General features: G+C 44.6%; 2 protein-coding genes and 1 pseudogene across 4 annotated transcripts; 2 read left to right on the forward strand and 1 right to left on the reverse strand.

Annotated features, from left to right (window-relative positions):
- Positions 1-240: 240 nt before the first annotated feature.
- Positions 241-6,054, forward strand: TSPYL2 (TSPY like 2). 2 transcript variants are annotated; one of them, XM_084870179.1, is made up of 7 exons: positions 241-1,217; positions 2,317-2,394; positions 2,503-2,614; positions 2,699-2,832; positions 2,943-3,040; positions 3,323-3,951; positions 5,373-6,054. In XM_084870179.1, exons 1-7 carry the CDS (start codon positions 390-392, stop codon positions 5,528-5,530), a joined length of 2,037 nt encoding a protein of 678 aa, XP_084726305.1. In that variant the 5' UTR covers positions 241-389; the 3' UTR covers positions 5,531-6,054. The 2 variants fall into 2 exon arrangements, with proteins under 2 accessions (XP_084726305.1, XP_084726304.1); XM_084870178.1 differs by having other exon boundaries at positions 254-1,217; positions 5,376-6,054.
- Positions 6,055-9,052: 2,998 nt separating this feature from the next.
- Positions 9,053-9,568, reverse strand: LOC311615541 (small ubiquitin-related modifier 2-like; annotated as a pseudogene). The gene is made up of 2 exons: positions 9,548-9,568; positions 9,053-9,437 (listed from the first exon to the last, which is right to left on the reverse strand). The product of its transcript is annotated as a small ubiquitin-related modifier 2-like (transcript).
- Positions 9,569-12,846: 3,278 nt separating this feature from the next.
- Positions 12,847-23,053, forward strand: KANTR (KANTR integral membrane protein; the record flags this gene model as incomplete). The annotated part of the gene is made up of 3 exons (XM_084870027.1): positions 12,847-12,948; positions 13,066-13,139; positions 22,038-23,053. Exon 3 carries the CDS (start codon positions 22,823-22,825, stop codon positions 23,051-23,053), a length of 231 nt encoding a protein of 76 aa, XP_084726153.1. The 5' UTR covers positions 12,847-12,948; positions 13,066-13,139; positions 22,038-22,822.
- Between the last annotated feature and the right edge of the window lie 2,287 nt (positions 23,054-25,340).

Genomic DNA, 25,340 nt, shown 5'->3' on the forward strand with positions numbered 1-25,340 from the left:
CGCCCCTCAGCTTTCTCCCCGGTCGCGCGGGGGCGACAGCCCCCTGATTGGCAGAGCCGAGGGCAGCCAATGGGAACGCGTCGAGGGGGGCGGTGTTGGCAAGCAGATTGCGTGAGAGCGGGCGGTGGTCTCGCGCACGCCAGCGCCGCCTCGGCAGCGGGCAGCCAATGGCGAGGCGGGACAGGCCCCTGACGTCACGAGGGGCGGGGCCTGCGCGCTTGGCGCGGAGGGAGTAGGACGGGCGCCGCGGGAGGGGTCGCAGAGCGGAGGCGCGAGCGAGCGGAGCTGGTGGCGTCCAGGCGCGGCCGCTCCGCCTCAGGTGCGACGGGAAGCGGCGGCCTGAGGGAGAGAGAGAAGCGGTGAGCGCCGGGGCCCCGAGCGCAGTCGCCATGGACCGCCCTGACGAGGGGCCTCCCGCCAAGGCCCGCCGCCTCAGCAGCTCCGAGCCGTCTCGGGATGACGCGCCGCCGCCGCCGCCACCTCCGCCGCCGCCGCCGCTCATGCGACTGCCCCTGCCTCCGCCGGAGCAGCGCCCGAGGCTCCAGGAGGAGACGGAGGCGGCACAGGTGCTGGCTGACATGAGGGGGGCGGGCTTGGGCCCCTCTCTGCCCCCGCCGACCCCCTATGTCATTCTGGAGGAGGGGGGAGTGCGCGCGTACTTCACCCTGGGCGCCGGGTGCTCCTATTGGGATACCGATTTCGAGGCGGGGTACGGGGAGGCGCCCCCTACCTCAGAGAGCCTGGAAGCATACTCTGCTGAGGAGGTGGCCGGGGGGAGCGTGGAGATTGATATTCAGGTGACGGAGCCCGAGCCCGAGCCCGAGCCTGAGACCAGCGGCTATAGCGGGCAGGCCTTCAATACCTGTAGCTTAGGGGGGCGGGAGTACCAGGTGGTAGGCGGGCTGCCGGGGAAGGAAGAGGCCATTATCATAGTGGAGGATGATGAGGAGGAGGTGAAGGAGAATGTGAGGAAGAAGAGGAGGAGGAGGAGGAGGAAGCAGAGGAAGGTGAAGAAGCCCAGCAGGGAGGTCAATCCCGAGAAGCTCCAGTACATCCTGCAGGCCCTGGAGGGCATTCAGCTAGACCTGGAGGCGGTGAATATTAAGGCTGGCAAGGCCTTTCTCCGTCTCAAGCGCAAGTTCATCCAGATGCGCAGACCCTTCCTGGAGCGCAGAGACCTTATCATCCAGCACATCCCGGGCTTCTGGGTCAAAGCAGTATCCTTGATACCTAAATCCATGGGCTGCGGGCCCATGACAGAAAGGGGGGAGGGGGGCGGGAGGGGGGAGGGAGACGGGGTGAAAGTGTGGGGGCGGGCCTCGATTGAATGACTACGTCTGGTGGAGGAGGGACGGAAGGAGGGGGGCGAGACATCAGCGAAGCTGGATTGGAGATGGGGAGGGGGGGCGGGGGCGGGAGGAGGAGCCACACGACATAAAAACTGAATCACAGATGGGAAAGGGGGAAGAAGCACATAACATAAATGGATCATACATATGTAATACTACATGCAATACTGGAAAAAAATAACTAAAAAATAGAAAGAAATGGTTCACAGGCAGTGAAAAGGGGTGGGTGGAAGAGGGGCACAGAGCAGAAACATTGGACCATAGATGGTGAAGGGAGGAGGGAGGGGCACACAGAAAATAAACCCTTCAAGCCTGGGTGTCTGCTTAGATGCTATGGAGAGCCTAATCCTGGAGTTGAATGAAGGAAAGGGGAGTAAAAAAAATCCCATTCACTACTGGTGATAACCCCATCTCTGAGGGACACACATACAGACATGCAACATGTTAGGAACATGGATTTAACATACTAATAGAATTAAATAGATACAGATCCTTGACACTCCCGTACAAAGTATTCATGATCATAGACCCTCAGTACCCAGTTTAATTTGGATAGAACCCCTCACATCTAGACACATAACATCATTTGAATAAAGACCCATAACAACCAGATATAGCATTACTTGGATATGGGCCGCCAGCCTCCTGACATACAATGTTTTGTGAACACAAGCCCTCAGCATCCAGAGACACATCACATGGACATAGACCCTCAGCACCCAGACACAACAAGTAAGAGCCATGGCAAGGCCACCTATTACAGAGGTTTTACAAAGCATAAACAAGCTCTCACTACATGGTATCATGGAAATAAAGTACCCACTGTTCCACACACATCAAATGCACACAGGAGGATTTCTGCTCCAGCTTCTCTTTTGCTTTGCCCTGCCTGACCTGACTTGCTTGGCCTTCCCTCCCTCCTCTCAAAGGTTAGTCACTCCTTAACCTAAACCGCTCCCTCCCGCAGTTCCTCAACCACCCCAAAATTTCAGTCATGATCAGTCCACGCGACGAAGACATTTTCCGCTACTTGACCAACCTGCAGGTCAGGCCAAAGCCGTTTTTCCTAAGACCAGTCAAGGAATCTGGTCCTTGAAGGTGAGGTGGGGGGATGGTGGGGTGGTGATCCCATCATTACCCCCACCCTGAGCAGGTGCAGGATCTCAGACACATCTCCATGGGCTACAAAATGAAGCTGTACTTCCAGACAAACCCCTATTTCACAAATACGGTGATTGTCAAGGAGTTCCAATGCAACCGATCAGGTAAGAGACAGTCCCCAGGGCAAATCCATGGGACCCGCGACTCCCCTTGCCCAGTGCCTTCTCCACAGCTTCCTTTCTCCCCAGGCCGGCTGGTGGCTCACTCCACCCCAATCCGCTGGCACCGGGGCCAGGAACCCCAAGCTTACCTGGGCACCAACTACAGCTTCTTCAGCTGGTTCTCAAATCACAGCCTGCCAGAGGCCGACAGGATTGCTGAGGTGGGGTCCCTCCTGAGAAGGCCTTTCTGGGCTCACCTCTAGGTGCCAGGAGCAGGCTCTGGGGCTTGTACTCACAGCTCTGTTTTCTCCTTTCTCCCCTCTTTCAACAGATTATCAAGAACGACCTGTGGGTCAACCCTGTGCGCTACTACATGATGGGAGTAGGCGGCTACAGAGCACACAGAAAGAAGCACGACAAGAGAGAAAGGTGATGGGGGTTGGAGGCTGAGAGGTGATGTTTTAGTGTCCCACAGGGTTTATAAAGCCAAAACACCTTTAAGACACTTCAGTCCAATATGTTTTACCAGTGGCGAATGTTGCCCAGAAATGGGGTGTGATTGACCTTAGGCTATATAGTCAGGGGCAGAAATGGGACTCTCCCCACCCTAGCTTGAGACTTTGTAGCTTACTGCCTCCCCAGTTACTTCCCCTCTTTCAGTGTCTTATCTTGTCCCTCCCTCCCCCCCCCCAAACTTATATTCAACCATAGGTTTTCCCAAATTAAAAAGAGAGACAGATATGAGGTGGTGATCATGGATGACTTCGACGACTATCAGCTGATGCAAGAAATTATTGGCGATACCTCAGACAGTGATTTCATCACCGATGACAATGAGACTGTTCACGACGTCAAGATCTCTGACTTCATGGACACCACCGACTGCTTCGAGACCTCGGACAATGACTTTACTGACTTCAGTGATAGTTTCTGTGACAGTGAGAGCGTGTTTGAGTGTGAAAGCTCAGACCACCACTTCACCATCGGAAACAATGACAGCGCCTATGAGCACGTGTATGGTGGTGAGAGCTCCAGAGGTGGCGGCTATAGCAACAACTTCGACGACAGCAGCAGCGACAGCGACTTCAGAGACAATGAGACCAGCGATGATGAATTTAATGATGGCAACGAAGGCGACAATGAAGGCAGCGATGATGACGGCAATGAAGGCGACAATGAAGGCAGCGACGACGATGACAGAGACTTTGATTACTATGAGAATGTGTTTGAAGAGCCTGAGAAGAGTCTGCTTCACATCAACAACCTGGGCTACTATGAAGATGAGCTACAGGACGTCTTCATAGAAGAATCATCACTGGAGGAAGAAGATGAGGAGGAAGGTGAGCTGGACCCTCTCTTGTCCTCCCTCCTTTTTCTTTCCTCAGGGCAAAGCTGGCCAGGACCAGGGAATCGAGATGTGAGCACCGTCTGCTCTTGTGGTGAAAAGAAAAAAGCATCTGTGCAGCTTTCAAAGCAAGGCCAGGAACATTTAATTTACAAATGTAACAAAACCAACGAAATATGTTTCAGTTCTAGCTGATGGGTAGGTAGGTTGCAAAATACAAAGAGGAGGGGGGAGGTATAGGAGAGAGTCAGTGGGAAATTAAGGACTGGTAGAGAGGGAGAGAGAAAAGAGAGAGAGAAAGCAGCAAACACATTACAATTCAGTACACTCTGTACCCAGCCCTAGCCTTCTGGGAACTCCCGGTCCTGTTTGGGGAGCCGGGGGCAAAGTGAACATTGTGCTCTGTGAGCCCCAGAGGAGGGAACAGCTAATTGTACCTCAAGAATTGAGGAAGGGGAGAGCTAGAAAAGGAACTGACACATCTGAATTTGTCTTAGGGCTGTTCTGGGGCATTCTCAGGAAAAGCGATCACATGAACAAGGACCTGGAAGGGTGAAAAGGCATATGTTGGGCACAGTTTCCCAAATTGTCTTCTGAGGACCCTTCACCAGTTCTGAAAGCTGCTTCTCACAAAAAAAGGTTCAATGGTTGCATATGTCAGGGAAAATACTGCATACATGAATATCTTCATGTAGTCACATGTACATTAACACCTTAAAGGCTCTGAGAAGTCCTGCTGTAAGAAACCTATTTAAACTTCGTGGAACCCAGCATTTTTCAAGCTTCTTGACCACAGAAGCCATATTTTTTTTCCTCACCAAAGAATGCCTTTTGAGGATGGGGTTTGAGGGAAAAGATGGTATTTCAGGTGACTCCCAGGGGGACCAAGGAAGGAGGCAGTAAGTGAGTACACTCAATCTGGACATTGGCAGCTTGACTGGGGAAATTGAGGCAGTAGCTGGCCCCATTCCCTCCTGTGGGATGAACAGCACTCTCTGCCCAGCCCTGGGGTGGGAGCAGGGGTGGGGGGTTGGGTGAAGAATACAGACTGGGCCTGTTTACAACATATTATGGAGAAGGAGCGAGGGAACTGCCTGGGGGTGAATGAATAGGTTTATTCAGCTGAAGTCACAACTCAGGAAGACACACATTGTTACATGCAGGAGGAGGAGAAGCTGCTTTCAGATATGTATCCATCTTGACAGGACAGAGGCAAGGAGCCCCCTCTACCTGTTTCCTCCCCCCACACACACACACACACTTGGCTGCTTGCTCCAAGCAGAAGTGCTTGGCAAATGGTCCCTGGCCTCCCAGACGCCCTAGTTAGGGGCTATGTTCCATTAGAAGGGACATGTACCTGCCCGTCTAACCACCCTCCATTTTCCGTTTTTTCCTCTCTCTCCCCTGTGCTGCCAGAAGATGAGGACACCGATGACGAGGAAGGAAGTGAGGAGGAGGAGGAGGAGGAAGAGGAAGAAATGGGAGAAGACTGGGACTCTGACTCCGACGTGGAGGAGGTGTTTCCGGTCCAAAACGCTTGGGCCAACCCCCGTAAGAGGGGCACCACCGGCTAAACAAATGTTTTCACCCTTGCCATTGTGGCTACTGCCTCTGTGTCCCTCTCCCCTCCCCCCATTTGCCCTCCCCCTCAGCTAGGGCCTTGAGGCTCCACATTGCACTTCTGGGGGGTGATCAAGTTCGTACACGGGTTTGAAGTTTATTTTTATGGTTTAGTAATTGCAGAGTTCTTATTTTGGGAGGAGGGAAAGGGGTCTCCCCCTTCCTATCAGCCCCCCTCCCTCGCAGGCTTCTGTGTGCTGCTACGTATTTATTGTGATGCCTTGGCCATGGCCCCTCTACCCCCCTCCTCGTGCTGTGTGGAGTGAACACCCCTGATCCCGAAGCCGGGAGGGCTGCTGCCTCCCAGTTGTCCGAAGTCTCTCTCCTCCTCACTTTGCCACCTGCTGTGCCCGCTAGCCCGCATCGGTGTCTATGCAAGGCCGCTTCGCCATTGCGGTGTTTCTGTCCCCCACCCCCAGAAGCCCTGCTCATTCCCTGTGAACCCTGTAATCCTAATAAAATTCCCAGCAAATTCAAAGTGCTGCTTTGAGTCTTTTGTTCCGCCCGGTGCCCAGTTCCCAGCAGCAGTCTCCTTTCTGTAGGCCCATCTACGCACTGGCCTCCAAGATGGAGTTGTTAGGGTGGGGGGATTTGGCGGGCAGGGGGGGTCGAGCTCTGCGGGGACTGCAGAGCTGTGGCGTCAGGCCAATGCGGACCATTCTGACCAATGGCAGGACGAGGCTGAGGAAGCCCCTCCCTCCCCTGGCTGCTGCAGTGGCCTCAGCCAGGTATCAAACAGCTTCCCACGCCTTCCCCTTGCGCATGCGCGGAGAAGCTCTGCGCCCTAGAACATCCATTTATCCAGTGATTCATCTTTGAATTTATCTTGCGTCAAACCTTTCTCCGGGCCTAGTGTGAACTGAGCGGGGGCGGAATGAGCCAGAGGGATCCATTTTTCTCACATGAAGTAGAAAAAAACATCAGTGGATAATGCAGGGGTGCTCTCTGTCTTGGGGAGGGGGTGCACGGTCCCTGGAGCTGGGTCTGGGAGAGAAGGCAGGAAAAGATGGCTCAGGTCGAGGAGTCTGCAAAGCAAAGAGAAATTAATATGTAGCTGTCTGGTTGGGGGCAGGAAGAGTTGGGAGTTGGGGGTGTGAAAGGCAGGCTTTATCTGGGAGATGTTTTACATTTTGGATACAGTGATTTTATTTCAGCAGACACCGGAAACAACACCCAGATTCTTTCTGTATCATAATGACAACTAATGTAACAATCAGGGTCAGTGTTCTGTAATATACTTCCAGAACTTTCCATCCAACGCCCTTATTTTGCTGGAAGGATTCAGATTTATGTTTTAGAGAATGCCCTCTGCTGGCTGCCAGCAGAATGGATTGGAGGGAGATCAGTGAATAAAGCTATAACTCAATTTGAGAAGTGTGATGGGGTGGATACAGGTTTTGTATGTGTTTTTTTAAAACTTATTTTAGAAATTTTAGAGTTACAGAATTATTGCTAGGGTAAGACAGAGTTCCCATATATCCTACAGCTAGTTTCTGCTAGTGTTAACTTCTCACATTGGTACGGTACATCTGTCATAATTAATAAACCAGTATTAATACTGTATTGTTAACTGAAGTCCATACTTTAGTCATATTTATTTTTTTTACCTAATTTCCTTTGTCGGCTCGAGGATGCCACCTTACATTTAGTCATCCCTGTAGGCTTCTGTTGGATATGAACAGTTTCAAAGACTTTCCTTATTTTTAATGACCTGGAGTCATCAACATTTGAGGGGTACTGGTCAGGTATTTTATCTAATTTTCTCAATTAGGATTTGTCTGATGTTTTCTTCATGATTGGAGTGGGGTTGTGGGGTCGGGGAAGGAAGACCACAAAAATAAAGTCCTGTTCTCATTGCATCTTATCAAGGGTACGTGCTATCAATATGCCTTATTACTGTCCATGTTAACCTTGCTGTCATGGCTGAGGTAGTGTATGTCCGGTTTCTCAGCTGTAACATTGCTCCCCCACTCCACACTGCTTTGGAAGGAAGCCACTCAGTGTAGCTCATGCTTTGGGAATGGAGGGTTATGCTCCATCGCCTTGAGGGCCAAGTGTCTCCATAAACTAATTGGCACTGTCCCACACTAGAAATGTGTCTGTTCTATGAGAGCTTTTTTTTTTAAAAAAAATATTTATTTACAGAGAGGAAGGGAGAGAGAGAGTTTGAAACATCGATGAGAGAGAAACATTGATCAGTTGCCTCCTGCACACCCCCTACTGGGGATGTGCCCACAACCAAGGTACGTGCCCTTGACTGGAATCGAACCTGGGACCCTTCAGTCCGCAGGTTGACGCTCTATCCACTGAGTCAAACCAGTTAGGGCTATGAGAGCTTTTAAGATGCTGGAACTGACAGGCTTTATTTTTTTCCATTTTAAACAAGAAGTTTATTTAAACAAGATGCTGGCCATGAAGGGGAAACTACCTAGGATTCGTTTCTTTTAGAGTAATGTACCTCTACTTAAAGACAGAGTGCCCTATATGTAACAGCTATGTATAAGAAAGTTATAAAAACTGTCCTTGCCGAAACCATTTTGGCTCAGTGGATAGAGCATCAGCCTGAGGACTGGAAGGTCCCAGGTTCGATTCCAGTCAAGGACATGTACCTTGGCTGCGGGCACATCCCCAGTAGGGGGTGTGCAGGAGGCAGCTGATGGATGATTCTCTCTCATTGATGTTTCTAACTCTCTATCCCCCTCTCTTCCTCTCTGTAAAAAATAAAATAAAAATAAAAATAAAATAAAAAAATATTTATTTATTTATTTATTTATTTTAAACTGTCCTTGGGTTTACAAAGATAAATGAAAAACATTAAAATTCTCCAATGGAATGAGGTATGCAAGGACTTTTATGTTGTTCTTCTTGTTGTTAAACAGTGAGAAGTAAAATTACTAACTTGAATAGGCGATAAGAGCTGAATGAGCTTCCACTAAACAAAGGGGGTATTGCCGAAACTGGTTTGGCTCAGTGGATAGAGAGTCAGTCTGTAGTCTGAAGGGTCCCGGGTTCGATTCCGGTCAAGGGCATGTGCCTTGGTTGTGGGCACATTCCCGGTGGGGGGTGTGCAGGAGGCGGCTGGTCACTGTTTCTCTCTCATCGATGTTTCTAATTCTCTATCCCTCTCTCTTCCTCTCTGTAAAAAAATCAATAAACTATATTTAAATAAATAAATAAATAAAAATTAAAAAAAAGAAAGGGGGTATTTTCACAGAACCAGTCTTCCCCCCATCTCATTTCCATCTGCTGTCAATCAAAACATACCACTGGCCATTTAGTTTAACATGCAAATGCTTGTGCACATACATCAGCTACTTGATGTACAATAAAGGAGCAGGGAAGGGGGAAATGAAAGAACAGAGAATACTGTACTATAATAGTCAGGATGCAATGTATCCACACTGCAGTTTTCTAACTGAGCATGTCTTCTTGGTCTGGAGGAACAGAGTTCTGGAGGACAGTAGCAGGTTCTCTTTTTAGCGGACACCTCCTGTGTGCTGCTGGAGCACGTGGATTGTATGTATCCTCATCCTCCATTTCCAGCTGGGTCTGTTTCATTGATTGGCTGCCCGTCAAATCGGAATCTGATCCGCCTCATTGACAAACCCCGGCGTTCACAACAGGCTTTCATTAGTTTACTAAGTGTGTGTGTCTCTTAGTGTAAACTACAGAGCCATCCTACCCCACCACCTTCAAATTAATGTGATCATTGCTCTCAGTCTTGACTCCTTCCTTGGGCTTTTGGTCAGTCCTGGTGAGCACTGGAGTCTTCTCAGCTGCGGCTTCACAAAACAGGTACCAGGTCCGCACCAAATGAGCACACAGGCAGCACCAGGACTGGCAGAAGCTGCCAGGCTTTAGCTATGGGAAAAGAAGGATTGAGGGAAGTCAGGGATGGCTCCCAGGTTGCTGTGGAACCTTTGGCAAGGCCCCTTCCGCTCTGGGCCTCTTCTGTGAAATGATTGGAACACCAGATCTTGAACATACTCCATGATTCCGATAAATATTTGGGGGAGAGCATGGGGTCTTGGATGCCTCTAGTTCTGACTTGGCACCGCACTGTCAGAAGAGGGGAGGGGAAACTCGGACCCAGAAAAGGGAACATCTTGCCTCAGGGCTAGAGCGGAGAGTGTAGGATTCTGAGTTAAGACAAAGACTATTTCAGAGTTGGATGTGGCCTTAAGGACCTTCTAGAGCAGTCCATTCCTTTTGTCCACAGGGAAGAGACAACTGCGGGCAATATCTGCAGCCAGTCCCAGTGAGCAGGTGGGGGAGAAAGCAGCAGGGGCAAAGGCCTGGAGTGGGCCAGGACCAGGTCAGCCTGGCGAGAAGATGCCTGCCAGTCTGAGTGACAGACGGCCTGGGCACCCTTGCCTCAATCTGCTCTGCCTCACATGCCTCCCTCACGCTCTGTAGAGGGCCTCCGTTTTCCCATCTGCAAGCTTAGGCATCTGCCCAGGAGAGGCAACCTGCCTAAGTTCTCAAGATGGAATCCAGCTGAAACTGGTTTGGCTCAGTGGATAGAGCATCGGCCTGCAGACTGAAGGCTCTCAGGTTCTATTCCAGTCAAGGGCATATACCTTGGTTGCAGGCACATCCCCAGTAGGGGGCATGCAAGAGGCAGGTGATCGATGATTCTCTCTTATCAATATTTCTAACTATCTCTCTCTCTCTCTGTAAAATATCAATAATATATATATATATATATATATTTTAAAAAGATGGAATCCAGCCCCAAAGTAGACCTCTGAAGCCTGGCCTTCGTCACACTCTTCTCTCTGATTCCTCTCTGTCTTCCTAATGAAATCTGTAGGCCCTCATTTTGGAATTTGAGGCTCCGCTCCACCCACCCTGTCAGAGAGGGCCTCTGGCGTCAGAGGCACTATTAGGAGCCAAGTATGGGATCTAATGTAGTTATCCAGGGTGCTCATGCCCTGGCCTGAGCCATGGGAGGAGAGGATGTTCTTTGCCTAGAGCCGTGGTCGGCAAACTGCGGCTCGAGAGCCACTTGCGACTCTTTGGCCCTTTGAGTGTGGCTCTTCCACAAAAGACCACGGCCTGGGCTAGTCTATGTTGAAGAAGTGGCGTTAGAAGAAGTTTAAGTTTATAAAATGTGGCTCTCCAAAGAAATGTCAATGTTGTCCTGTTGATATTTGGCTCCGGTGACTAATGAGTTTGCCGACCACTGGTAGCGTGACATCTCGTTGTTGCTTGTGCTCTCACTCCTTGGTGTATATGGTATGGCTTCAGGTCCTGCCCAATCTCGGCCTCCAAAATGAATGGACTGTTCTAGAAGGTCTTTGAGGCCACATCCAACTTCAAAGTACAGTCTTTGCTGAAGACCAGAGAATACAGGCTCCATTTGCTGGGACCCTAAACGGAAACCAGGAGGAGTTGTGGACCCAGAGGACCCCAGGGCCTGTTCCCATGCTAAAGCTAAATGTCTTTGTGTCTTTCACAGCTCACCCCATTCCTCTGCGGCAGAGGGCTCTGCTCCTGGGCGGGAAGTCCCCAGAATCTCCTTTAAAATGCCACCCATTGCTGTGAGCCAAAGATTGGCAAAACTTAACCAAAACTAGATTCAGGAATATCCCTCCTTCTTAGGTCATCCAAAGGGCCAGCACTGGCTCCCTCATTTGGGGGTGTGCAGGATGGTTAGGAAGGAATCCTATTATTCATCCAGGAAACATTTATTGAGCACCTACTATATGCCTGCTACTAAACTGGATGATAGATAACAAGGGGACATGACAGACTGAGTCTTTGTTCTCCTGGAGCTGAGAGTTTAAAACAAGGGTGGTTGTGTGTGTGTGTGTGTGTGTGTGTGTGGTCTGTTTGTTGGTTTTGTGTCCTTTACTGTAATTGTTTACTTTTATTTAAAATTTTCTTTTACTTTTTCAATTACATTTGACATACAATATTATATTAGTTTCAGGTGTGTAACCTACCGGGGATATGCCTGCAACCAATGTACATGCCCTTGACTGGAATCGAACCTGGGACCCTTCAGTCCGCAGACCGACGCTCTATCCACTGAGCCAAACGGTTTCGGCCCAATAAATCTTTTTTCAAGATTTTAAAATTGATTTTTAGAGAAAGAGGAAGTGAGAGGGAGAGAGAGAAACTTCAATGTGACAGGGAAACATCGATCAGCTGCTTCTTTCATACCCCCTACCAGAGATCAAACCCACAACTGGTCATGTGCCCTGACCAGGATCAAAGCAGCAACCTTTTGGTGCACGGGATGACCCCAATCAACCAACTGAGGCACATCGACCAGGGCAACCCCAATATATCTTGTGTCCATCTGACACCATATATAGTTAATTACAATATTGTTGACTACATTTCTTATGCCCCACTCCCATCTTTCAAAAACCCAGTCCTCCACCCCCACCCCCGCAACCACTAGTCTCTCTGTGTAAGACAAGTATTCTTTTAAAAAAAAAAAAAATATATATATATATATATTTTTTTTTTTACAGTGAGGAAGGGAGAGGGATAAAGAGTTAGAAACATCGATCAGCTGCCTCTGGCACACCCCTCACTGGGGATGTGCCCGCAACCCAGGCATGTACCCTTGACCGGAATCAAACCTGGGACCTTTCAGTCCACAGGCCGATGCTCTATCCACTGAGCCAAACCAGTTAAGGTACACTCATTATGAGTGAGAGAAACCAAACTCGGAAACCCGTGCAGTGAAGGTAGAGCTATAGGAAATTTGGGGCAGTGTCGTGTCTTTTAAGGGGGCAGTGGTTTATACAAAAGGACTTACAGAGTAAGATGTCACGAAGCAGGATCGCCAGGACGGTGTGGCTCAGTGATTGAGCATCCACCTATGGACCAGGAGGTCACAGTTAGATTCCCAGTAGGGGACGTGCAGGTGGCAGCTGATCAATGATTCTCTCTCACCATTGATGTCTCGCTCTCGCTCTTGCTCTCTCTCTCTCTCCCCCCCTCTCTGAAATCAATAAAAAATATTAAAAAATAATAATAATAATAAGAAGAAGAAGAAGTCAGGATCTCTGATCATTGGGTGACTCGCTCCAGGCCCCACTTTGGGCTTAGAGTCTGAGTGTTTCCAGCTTGGCTCATCAGCCAATCAAAGACCCCCGAAGGGGCGGGGTTTTCTTCCTCCTGGATCCGGGCCTGGGGGGGAGGGAGTTAAAAAAAGTGTTTCCGTCTCCAGCCAATCCCAGGGCCGACAGGAGAGTACTCCTCCAATGGGAGCCCGCGGCCGTAGGTAGCGGTGGGGCTAGCCATCCTGCTCGTGCTTCAGCCTGCGGGAGGGACACCTCCTGGGTATCCTCGAGATCCAGCTCCCGGTTCCTGGCATCTGCTCACGCGTGGCGTGTCCGGCGGAGGGTGTCCGGTGAGAGGCTATAAGGACCGTGGTGGGCGGGGGCCTGGGGGGAGAAAGAGGCCGGGCGGGAGCACGGGAGGGGTGGGGCCTGGGTGAGCTTTTACCTGGGCGGCCTCTCACCCCTAGGTCAGCGGGTGGCGGAGGATCCCGCAGGTGGCAGAGGGAGGGCGAGGGCCCCTGCGACCCCAGACTGCGACTAGGTGAGTACCCTGTGTAGCCCACTGCCCGTGCCCGCCTTCCCGCGCCCCCTCTTCCCCCATCTCTTGGAAAACCGTTCTGTGCAGGTCTGCAGCTCACGTGATCGTCTGCGTGCGTGTCTGTAAGTCTCCTCGCTTTCTGCCCCGCCTTTCTCTCTCGCAGTCTGTCTCTATCTCCATCTTTCTGTCTGTCTCTATCACTCCCTCTCTAAACAACATCCTCAACAACCCAGGCCTAGAAGGCTGAATCCTGTTAAAGCTAGCCATGAGACCTTGAACCATCTGCTTCAGGGCTGTGGGCCTCAGTTTTCCTCATCTGTCAAATGGGAGTCTCATAATCTCCACCTGAGTCAGTACATGTGCATCGCTTTGCCCAACACCCGGCCCCTAGGAAATATTCAATAAATGACGGTCGTGATGGAGAAGAATATTCTCACTCTTGGTCTTTGGCTTTGTTTACTCCATGTCTTGTCTCTGCCCCTACCCTCATTGGTTCTTTTTCTCTGTTATGGTATTTCCTCTTTCCACCTGTCTCTTTTCTATCCTTAAATAGGTTACAGGTGCATTGTTTATAGCAATGAGGTTGGCCTAAGAGCAACTGTGAACTTAGCTGAGGGCTCTAGTGTGTGTGTGTGTGTGTGGGGGGAGATGGAGCCTGGACTCGGGCTGCTTCTGGCTTCACTGAAGAGAGATCCTCTGTTCCCCAGCCTCCTGTGTTAATCAGGTAGAGACCCCAGGGTGAGGAGCAACTTAAATGGAAAAAGTGGATCGGGCCCTTTATTCTTTTTTCTTTTCTTTCCTTTCTTTTCTTTTTTTTTTTTTTTTAAAGGGGATCCTGCCTTCTTTTTATGTTTTTTTTAAAATGTATTTTATTGATTTTTTTTACAGAGAGGAAGAGAGAGGGATAGAGAGCTAGAAATGTTGATGAGAGAGAAACATCGATCAGCTGCCTCCTGAACACCCCCCACAGGGGATGTGCCTGCAACCAAGGTACATGCCCTTGATGGGAATCGAACCCGGGACCCTTCAGTCCACAGGCTGACGCTCTATCCACTGAGCCAAACGGTTAGGGCTAGGCCCTTTATTCTATATTGTGTTAGTCAACACAAGAAGACCAAGGGTCTGCTAGTTACACCCCCATACAGCCCTTCTGCCCCCTCCCTGACACTCTGACCAGGCCTTCTGGAGCTCACCTTTAAGCATCAGATAAATCCCCTCCATTCTCACCCGGGGTTCTGAGTAGTCTGAGTTTTCTTTCCATTCCTTAGAGGTTCTCATACCTGTTGGCCCCAGCACTCCATTTTGACAGTGTATATTTTGAAATGCCCCTTCCCTATTCCGAAATGAAGTGCATGGATAATAGAATCTATCTACACACCTCATTCCCCCAAGCCAATATAATGCCCTAACTAATAGAAATGAGAAGTAAAGGGAGAGCAATTGATAATAAAGCAATATGTGTTGTGGTATGTAAAGCCGGGGATGTAATTCTATGAGGGTGTCATAATGAAATGGTCTTGCATTTAATGATGCTTAAACCTGGGAATGTGACAGCTACATGTGTGTTGATTGGTGACTCAGAAACCGCAGGTAGGATGATGCAATTTTCCTAGTTGATGAGCGATTCTTCATAAAGTTCTAAACAAAACATAGCGCAGTCTTCCCTCAATTTATGTAGTTGTAGAATGTCTGGAACAGTCGGTATATATTAGAATCCATGATGTGGCCGTCATAACCTCCCTGGCTTATATCCCACCTCTCTCCTCACTTGCTCTCTCTGTGCCAACCATCCTTGCCTCCTTTACGCTACCTGAACATGTTAGGCACACTTCCGCCTCAGGGGTTTGTACTGGGCCGTCACCTGTGCCTAGAATGCTTTTTTTTGCATAAGACTCACGCCCCACTTCCTTCAGGCCTCTACTCACATGTCACTTTCTCAATGAGGCCTACCTTGACCATCCTTTTCATTTTATCTTTTTTTAAAAAATACATCTTTATTTCAGAGAGGAAAGGAGAGGGAAAGAGATAAAACATTAGTGATGAAAGAGAATTATTGATCGGCTGCCTCCTTCATGCCCCCCACTGGGGATCGAGCCCGCAACCCAGGCATGTGCCCTTGACTGGAATCAAACCCAGGACTCTTCAGTCCGCAGGCCAACACTCCATCCACTGAGCCAAACCAGCTAGGGCTATTCTATCTTTTTTTTTTTTTTAATATGCTTTTATTGATTTGAGAGAGAGTGAGAAGGAGGAAGGGAGAGAGATAGATAGAAACATCAATGAGAGAGAAGCATCAGTCAGCTGCCACCTGTATGCATGCCCCATACCGGGGATCAAGTCTGCAATCCGGGCATGAGCTGTGACAGGGAATCGAACCGAGACATCTTCATTCATGGGTCGACACTCAATCCCTGAGCCACACTGGCCGGGCCTGACCATCCTTCTTAAAATTGCAGCTCTCCACTAGCACATACCCTGATCTGTTTTTTCTCAGTGTTCCTCACCCTCTTACAGAATATAAAATTCACATTTTTATTGTCTGACTCGCCCACTCAATTGTAAGCTCTAGAAGGGCCAACATTTGTGTGTGTGTGCCCTGACACATCCCTATTACCTTAAACAGTGCCTGGCACATAGTAGGCTCCTCAGTAAATGTGGAATGACTAAGTAAATGAATGAATAACCAGGATTTTTACTACATGGTTGTCTGGTGGGATCTTGTAAAGTTGCATGGAATGGGGTTCAATTTTTTGCCGTGTGGAGCTATCTTGTGCAGATGCTCAGCTGGTCCGTGCCCACTAAATGCCACCAGTGATCTCCAACTATCGTGACACTAAAAAATGCCCCCAGAGCCGAAACCGGTTTGGCTCAATGGATAGCGTGTCGGCCTGCTGACTGAAGGGTCTCGGGTTCCATTCCGGTCAAGGGCATGTACCTTGGTTGCGGGCACATCCCCAGTGGGGGGTGTGCAGGAGGCAGCTCATCGATGTTCCTCTCTCATCGATGTTTCTAACTTTCTATCCCTCTCCCTTCCTGTCTACAAAAAGTCAATAATAAAAAAAAAATATATATATATATATTTTTTTTTTTAAATGCCCTAAACACCCCTTGATTGTCCATCCCCCCTACTGCTCCCCCAGCAGCTCCACATAGCCCTCTGACCAGGAGGCCAGGAGACCGGGGTCAGTGTCCTTACTCTCATTGCCCTTCCCAAACACTTTCTTTTCCTCCTCCTTAAGCTACGTGTTTTCAATCCTCACCTGACAATATTTTTTTCCATTGATTTTTAGGGAGAGTGGAAGGGATGGTCTTCTTATTGTTGAGTTGTAAGAATTCTTTTTTTTTTAAAATATATTTTTTTATTGATTTCAGAGAGAAGGGAAAGAGAGATAGAAACATCAATGATAAGCGAGAACCACTGATCAGCTGCCTCCTACATGCCCCACACGCCCCCCCCCCTCCCCGACTGGGTGCCGAGTCCAGAACCAGGGCTTGTGCCCTGACCAGGGATTGAACCGTGACCTTCTGGTTCATAGGTTGGTGCTCAACCACTGAGCCATGCCAGCCGGGCAAGTTGTCAGAATTCTTTATGTATTTTAGATACAAGTCCCTTATCGGATATATAAAATGCAAATCTTTTCTCTTTCTCTGGGTTGACTTTTCACCTTCTTGATTGAGTTTTTTGATGTATAAAAGTTTAAAATTTTAAGTCAAGTTTATATTTTTATTTTTTAATCCTTACCTGAGGACATGATTAGAGAGAGGAGGGAAAGAGAGAAACCTCAATATTAGAAACATCAATCAGTTGCCTTCCCTAAACTCCCCAACTGGGGATCAAACCTGAAATTCCCTGACCAGGAATTGAACCAGCAACCTTTTGGTGCACAGGATGATGATGCTCAAACAACTGAGCCACTCCGGTCAGGCCATATCTATTTTTCTTTTGTCACTTGACTTTTTCATGTCATATCTAAGGAACCAGTCAATAACCCAAGGTCACAAAGATTTATTCCTGTGTTTTCTTCCAGGAGTTATATGATTTTTTAGCTCTTACATTTAGGTTGATGATACATTTTGAGTTGATTTTTGTGTGTGGTGAGGTAGGGGTCCAAATTTTATTCTTCTGCATGCGACTATCTAGTTGTCCCAGTACCTTTTGTTGAAAAGAGTATTCTATCCCTCATTGAATTGTCTTGGCAACCTTGTGAAAAATCAATTGGCCATAAATAATAAATTTAAAGATTCATTTCTGGACTCTGAATTCTATCCTATTGATCTGTGTCTGTCATTATGCCAGACTACACTGTGTTGATTACTATAGTTGCATATAGTAAGTTTTGAAAACAGGAAATGTAATCTTCAACCTTTGTTCTTTTTCAAGATTGTTTTGGCTCTTCTAAGTCCCTTTTATTTCTATATGGATTTTAGGATCAGTTTGCCAAGTTTCTGCAGAAATCAGCTAGAGTTTTTATAGGGATTGTGTTGAATCTATATATCAATTAGGAATCATTGCCATTGAACAGCATTGCGTCTTCCTGTTTGTGAACATGAAAAGTCTTTCAATTTAGATTGTCTTTAATTTCTTTTGGGAGTGTTTTGTAGTTTTCAGTACACAAGTTTTTCACTTTTGTTAAATTTATTCCTAAGTGTTTTACTTTGGCTGCTATTATGAATAGGATTATTTTCTTAATTTCACTTGCTGATTACTTATTGCTAGTGTATAGAAATATAGTTGATTTTTATTTATTGATCTTCTATTCTGCCACATTGCTGAACTTGTTTATTAATTCAAATAGTTTTTAGTGGATTCCTGAGGATTCACTGTATATTAGATCATGTGATCTACAAATATAGTTTTACTTTTTCTTTCCAATCTGGATGCTTTTTAAAAATAATTTTTTATTGATTTTTATTTTTTAAATATATTTTTGTTGATTTCAGAGAGGAAGGGAGAGGGAGAGATATATAGAAACATCAATGATGAGAGAGAATCATTGATTGGCTGCACACCCCACACTGGGGATCGAGCCTGCAACCAGGGGTGTGTGCCCTTGACCAGAATTGAACCTGGGTCGCTTCAGTCCCAGCCACCGCTCTATCTAATGAGCCAAACCAGGTAGGGCTAATTATTATTATTTTTTAAATATATTTTTTATTGATTTTTAACAGAGAGGAAGAAAGAGGGATAGAGAGTTAGAAACATCAATGAAAGAGAATCATCAGATCAGTTGCCTCCTGCACACCCCCTACCAAGGTACATGCCCTTGACCGGAATCGAACCTGGGACCTTTCAGTCCACAGGCCTACTCTCTATCCACTGAGCCAAACCGGTTTCGGCAAGGTAGGGCTATTTATTGATTTTAAAGAGTGAGGAAGGGAGAGAGAGAAGGAAAGAGGGAGGGATGGGGAAGGGGGGAGGGAGGGAGGGAGGGAGGGAGGGGGAGAGAGAGAGAGAGAGAGAGAGAGAGAGAGAGAGAGAGAGAGAGAGAGAGAGAGAGAGAGAGAGAAGAGAGAAATTTGTTGTTCCACTTATTTATGCATTCATTGGTTGATTCTTGCATGTGCCTAACTGGGGATCGAACCTTTAATCTTGGCCTAGCTGGATGACGCTATAACCAACTGAACTACCTGACCAGAATGTGGGTGGGTTTTGTTTGTTTTTTTCTTGACTAATTGCCCTCCCTAGACTTCACAGTACAGTGCTGAATGGAAGTAATGACAGCAAGTATCCTTATCTTGTTCTTCATCTTAGGGATAATGTATTGAGTCTTTCTCTATTAAGTATGATGTTAGCTGTGGGTGTTACCTTTTACCAAGTTGAACAAGTTTCCTTCTTCTCCTAGTTCTCTGTGTGCTTTTGCCATGAATGGGCTTTGTCAAATGCCTTTTCTGCATCTATTGAGATGATTGTGTGGAGTTTACGCTTTATTCTATTAATATGGTGTATTACATTGATTACTTTTCAGATCATAAGCTAACCTTACATTTCTGAAATAGATCCTAATTCATCATGTTATATAATACTTTTTCTATGTTGCTGGACTTGGTTTGCTAGTATTTTCCTGAAGATTTTTACATCTGCTATATATTCATAAGGGATATTGGTCTGTAGTTTTCTTGTGATGTCTTTGGTTTTGGTGTTAGTGTAATACTGGCGGCATAGAATGAACTGGGAAGTGTTTTTTCTCTTTTTTTTATGAGTTTGTGAAGGATTGATATTTGCCTTGTGTATGTCTTATGTCTTTTCTGTTCCATTGTTCTCTAATTCCTCTCTTCTTTTGTGTTAAGTAGATGTTTTCTACCTTAACTTTTTAATTTCCTTGCCAACTATATATATTTTTTAGTTACTTTCTTAGTGGTTGCTCTGAGGATTACAATTAACATCTTAATTTGAGGCATTCTACTTTGAATTAATTCTAACTTACTTTCTTTTCTTTTTTTATATATATTTTATTGATCTTTTACGGAGCAGAAGAGAGAGGGATAGAGAGTTAAAAACATCGATGAGAGAGAATCATGGACCAGCTGCCTCTTGCACACCCCCTACTGGTGATGTGCCCCCAACCAAGGTACATGCCCTTGACTGGAATTGAACCTGGGACCTTTCAGTCCGCAGGCTGACGCTCTATCCACTGAGCCACACCGGTTTCAGCTAATTCTAGCTTACTATCAGTGGTTTGTAAAAACCTTTGCTCCAGTATATCTCTGTTTCCTTTCCCCTCCTTTGTAGTTTTTTTCATGCAAATTACTTCTTTATAGGTTGTAAACCCATCACCAAATTTTATTATTATTGCTTTATGCAGTTATCTTTTAAGATAGGACAATAAAGTGGTTTTTAAAAAATATATATTTTATTGATTTTTCACAGAGAGGAAGAGAGAGGGATAGAGAGTTAGAAACATCGATGAGAGAGAATCATCCATCAGCTGCCTCCTGCACACCCCATACTGGGGATGTGCCCGCAACCAAGGTACATGCCCTTGCCCAGAATCGAACCCGGGACCTTTTAGTCCACAGGCCAACACTCTATCCACTGAGCCAAACCAGTCCTGGCAGGAAAATAAATTGTTTTGAAAATTATTTTTTCATACCCATGTAGTTACCTTCAAGTTACCATTTAGTGTCCTCTAATTTCAGCCTAATGCTAGCAACAAATTCTTTCAATTTTGTTTATCTTAAGTTCTCTTTCATGTTTGAAGGACAGTTTAGTTAGATGTGGAATTCTCCTTTGACAGACCTTATCTTTCAACATTTTGAAGATGCTGTGACACAGTCTTGTGTCCTTTGGTTTCTGATGAGGAATCAGGTACTAATGTTATTGAGGCTCTCTTATACACAATTAAGTCATTTTCCTGTTGCTGCATTTGAGATTTTCTTTTTGTCTCTCACCAGTTTCGCTATGTATCTAGGAATGGATCTCTTTGAGTTTATTCTACTTGAGGTTGTATAGAATATTTTACATCAAATTTGTGATGTTTTGGCTCCTTTATCTTCCTCTTGTCCTTCTGAGACTCCTGTTATACTTATGTTGGTACACCGATGTAGTCTCATAGGTCTGTCAGGCTTTGTTTCTTTCTCTTCATTCTTTTTTCTTTCTGCTTTTCATAATGGATAATCTTTATTTACCTCTCATCAATTTCACCCTTCTCTTCTGCCAGCTCATACCTGTTGTAGAACCCCTCAAAATGTACTTTTCATTTCAGTAGTTATACTTTTCACTCCAGATTTTCTATTTGGTTCTTCTTTATGATTTTTATCTCTATTGATAGTCTCTATTTTATAAGACATTGTTCTCATTCTTTCCTTTAATTCTACATATATGGTTTCCTTTAGTTCTTTGAAAATGAGTATAATAGCTAATTTAAAGTCTTTGTCGATTAACTCCCAAATATCAGCCCCCTTGGGGACATGTTCTTTTGGCTGCTGTTTTCCCTGTGTATGTAATATAATTCACTGTTTCCTTGCATGTCTCACATTTGTTGTTGTTGTTGTTTTTTGTAAAAAACTGGTCATTTTAGATACTCTAACAACTCTGGTATCAGATTCTTCCACCCTCAAAGTTTGTTGTTGTTATGGGTTGTGCATGTGTGGTTGTTGTTATTGTTATGTTATTTTCCTTGTTGCCCTTGTGAATTCTGTATTCCCTGTATTACAGAATGTGGCAAGAGCGGGTCACAGTTATTCATATGGAAAATAATAATACACAAATAAACTTTTGCGCACTTAAAATTCTAAACCTACTTTTGCCCCACCCTGTATGTGGACCCTGAGTTCTCTGCCAACTTTTTTTAAGTTCTTGTTTTAATTATTTATTTTTTAATCTTGTCTGAGGATATGTTTAGAGAAAGGAAGGAGGAGAGAGAGAGAGAGAAAAAACATTGATGTCCTAGAATCTAGAGGAACATCAATTGGTCGCCCCCCATACCTGCCCCCACTAGGGATTGAACCCACAACCCAGTTATGTGCCTTGACTGGGAGTCTTTTTTAAAAAAAATTAAATCTTTATTGCTCAGATTATTACAATTGTTGACTGGAAGTCTTTCCAGATTTTTAAATGAGAAATTTGAAAACTACTTGCATAAAGTGTTTATTTTATATTAGGTTTTATGCTTGAAATGGATACACCCAAATTCTGATCAAGAATTTTTAATGTGTTCTTTCAAATTTTCAGTAGTCACAATCAAGAAAAATTTATGCACAAATAGCTGATAAAGTATTTAAAACCAATTTTTAAAATCTTCAAAAATGTTTAACAACTGAAATGGTATCTGACAGCTTTTCTTTTTGTTTTATTGACGAATATATTGTTAAAATTTCTTGTGATAATGTAATTAGATTTCAAAACAATTGAACTCGTTCATATAAATTATTTCAAAATAATGATGAAGCTCTTATTTGCAGAACATCCATCATTGTTAGCCCCGCAGCTAGCTTGGACACCATTAAAAGGGCTCATCAGCTGCAAATGAATAAAAGTATCTGATATTCGTGAAGACAGAGTTTCAGGGCTTCTACCAGGAGCTACACTCTCTAGAAGCCCCTGCTTGGCCTTCCTGCACCCAACCCCACCCCAACTAGTCACAACTTGGCTGTGTATGGTGTTTCTTGGCAACTGGAACACAGATTCCTCCAGCAGCTCCACAAGTCCCTTGTCCTCAGTGAGCAGAAGACTACAGAAACTGTCTACTGAAGAGGCTGTCCATGTGATTGAGCTCCTCGGTCCTGCTTAATACACTTACCACAGAGTAGTAACTGAGTGCTGGATGTTACTCATTTGTCAGACCACATTTCACTAAGGGTCACCCTCTAAGGATCTCTATAGGAGGCTGCCCATAGAGAGAGGCAGCTTGCCTAGGCTCTCCACTGCCTTAGGTTCTACATGGACACCTTTAGGGCTGAGGGAATCAGTATCTCTTTACTTACCTGTAATCTACATATCAACTAGAAAATTTTGCCTTCTGCTATTTGTTTGCTTATTAACTTATTCATTCATTTATTTTTGGTAGAGAGTTTTAACCGCTGCTTCAGTTCCTTTAATAGAGGACTATTCAGGATTTCTTTTTCTTCCTGAGTCAGTTTTGGTAAGTTACAGTTTTCTAGGAATTGGTCTGTTTTGTCTGCATTCTCAAATTTATTGGCATCAACTTCCCTTACTTTTGATTGTCTACTGTATATAATCTGTAGTTATGTCTCCTTTTTCATTGCTGTTATTGGTTATTTGTGCCTTCTCACTTTTTTTCATGATCAATCTCTCCAGAGGTTTGTCTATTTTATTAGTCTTTTCAAAGAACCAACTTTTGGCTTTGTTGCTTCTCTCTATTATGTCTTTGTTTTCTATTTCTTTAATTTCTGCTCTTATCTTTTTTGATCTCCTTCCTTCCACATTTTTTGGATTTATTCTGTTGTTCTTTTTCTAATTTCTTATATTGGATACTGAGCTCATTAATCTTCAGCCTTCCTTGTTTTTTGATTTGTGCATTTAAGGATATAAATTGCCCTCTAAATACTGCTTTTCTATAAGTTCAGACATGTCCTGTTTCATTATTGTTCGGTTCCGAGTACTTTAACATTTTCGTCATCATGGTTACTTCTTTGACCTGTGAGTTATACGGAAGTGTGTTTTCAAATTTCTCAGTGTTTGGTGATTTTTAAATTTTACCTCTTTGTTATTGAAATCTATTTTGATTGCATTATGGTCAGAGGATGTTGTCTGTGTGATAACAATTCTGAAATTTATTGAGACTTGATTATGGCTTAGTACGTGATCAATATTTTTGAATGTTTCCTATGTGCTTTATAAGAATGTATGTTCTCTAATTGTTGATTACAGAGTTCCACATATGTCTATTATCAAGCTTGTTGTATTGTTCAAATTTTCTATATCTATACTGATTTTTTGGTGTCACTATATAGCAGTAATTGTAAGAGGTGTATTAATATTCAACTACGATGGTGGATTTGTCTATTTCTCCCTGCAGTTCTTTTTAAATTTTTTATATATTTTGAGAATATTTTATTTGGAATATTCAAATGAATAATTGTTATATATTCCTGATAAATATGTAATGACTCTCTCTATTCTTGATAATGCATTTTCCTTAAAGTCTATTTTACCTTATATTAATATAACAACACAAGCTTTTCTTCTTATTAGGATTTATGTGGCATATAATTTTCCAACCTTTCACTTTACAACATTTTCATGCTCTTATGATTTAATTATACCTCTTGAGAATGGCATATCGCTGGACCTTTTTTCAAAAAAGGTAATCTGATGATCTCTGTTTTTTAATGGGCAAGTTTAATCTGTTTACATTTACTGTGATATATCTGGGCTTGTTTCTACCATCATACTTTTTAAAAATATAAATTGTATTGATTTTTTTACAGAGAGGAAGGGAGAGGTATAGAGAGTTAGAGGCATCAATGAGCAATTAACATCAATCAGCTGCCTCCTGCACACCCCTACTGGGGATGTGCCCACAACCAAGATACATGCCCTTGATCGGATTCGAACCTGGGACCCTTCAGTCCACAGGCCGATGCTCTATCCACTGAGCCAAACCGGTTAGGGCACCATCATACTTTTTTATTTCTGTTTCCTACCAACATCTTTTCTATGCTTTATTTTTACTTATTTATTTTGCTCGCTTTTTTAGCTTTAAGATTTATAGTGTTTGCTTTCTTATTCAATTTTTTTCCTCCCTACTGTTTGGAATTTACATTTTTCCTATTCTTTTTGTGGTTATCCTTGACATTTTACCACACATGTTTAATTTATAAGGTCTAAAGTTAAACAGTATATTAGCCTCCCTCTTCAAGAACACAGGAACCTTCAACTGTAGGCATTTCTCTCTTGTCCCGAGTTTGTTCTTTTTTCTAACCTCATAAATTCTACGTCATCATTAGTATTATTTTATATGCATAGTGTTTGAATTTACATGCATACATTCTCGCATCTCAGACCATCATTCTGGAGTCATTTTCCTTCATTATGAATACAGTGTTTAAATGCTCTTTTAGTACAGGTCTCTTGGTGTTAAATTGTCCCAGTCTTTGTTATATGTAAATGTAATTTTATCCTCATCTTAAAAGACAGTGTTATAGGTATTTAGAAGTCTGCTACCAGTCTAATTGCTGTTTTTGTAAGTGTTTTTGTTTTCTTATATTCTAGCTACCTTTAGGATATTCTCTCTCTCTCTCTCTCTCTCTCTCTCTCTCTCTCTCTCTCTCTCTGATATACAGGGGGCTCTTCAGTATCATTCTAAAATGTTTAGGCATGTATTTCTTTTTCATTTATTCTACTTTAGAACTGCACTTGCTTTATGCCTCCGGATTTATTTTTTCATAATTTCTAGAAAATTCTCAGCCATTATTTCTTCAAATGTTTCTCTCTCCCATTATTTATGTATTTTCTTTGTCAGAATCCAGTCAGTAATATTTTTTACCTCTTCATTATATCTTCCATATCTCATGACATCTTTTTTTTTTTTTTTTTTTTTAATGTTTTCTGGCTTCTTATCATCCTGTACTTCATTCTGGGCAATGTCTCCAGATTTTTACCAATTAACTCTTCAACTATGTCTGATCTGCTGTGTAATCTTTCCACTGAGTTTTTTGTTTCAACAGTCGCATTATTCATTTTTATACATTCCATACATTTCACGTTCGAATTCACTCCTAATAATCTCTTGTTGCTTGCTC

Source organism: Pipistrellus hanaki (assembly GCF_964339955.1).
Source record: "Pipistrellus hanaki genome assembly, chromosome: X".
Taxonomy (NCBI): Eukaryota; Metazoa; Chordata; class Mammalia; order Chiroptera; family Vespertilionidae; genus Pipistrellus; species Pipistrellus hanaki.

Coding starts and splice junctions, on each gene's coding strand:
- TSPYL2 (XM_084870179.1), top strand. CDS start 390: ATGGACCGCCCTGACGAGGGGCCTCCCGCCAAGGCCCGCCGCCTCAGC. Junction 2,395..2,502: donor GCTACTTGACCAACCTGCAG/GTCAGGCCAAAG, acceptor CACCCTGAGCAG/GTGCAGGATCTCAGACACAT. Junction 3,041..3,322: donor AAGCACGACAAGAGAGAAAG/GTGATGGGGGTT, acceptor ATTCAACCATAG/GTTTTCCCAAATTAAAAAGA.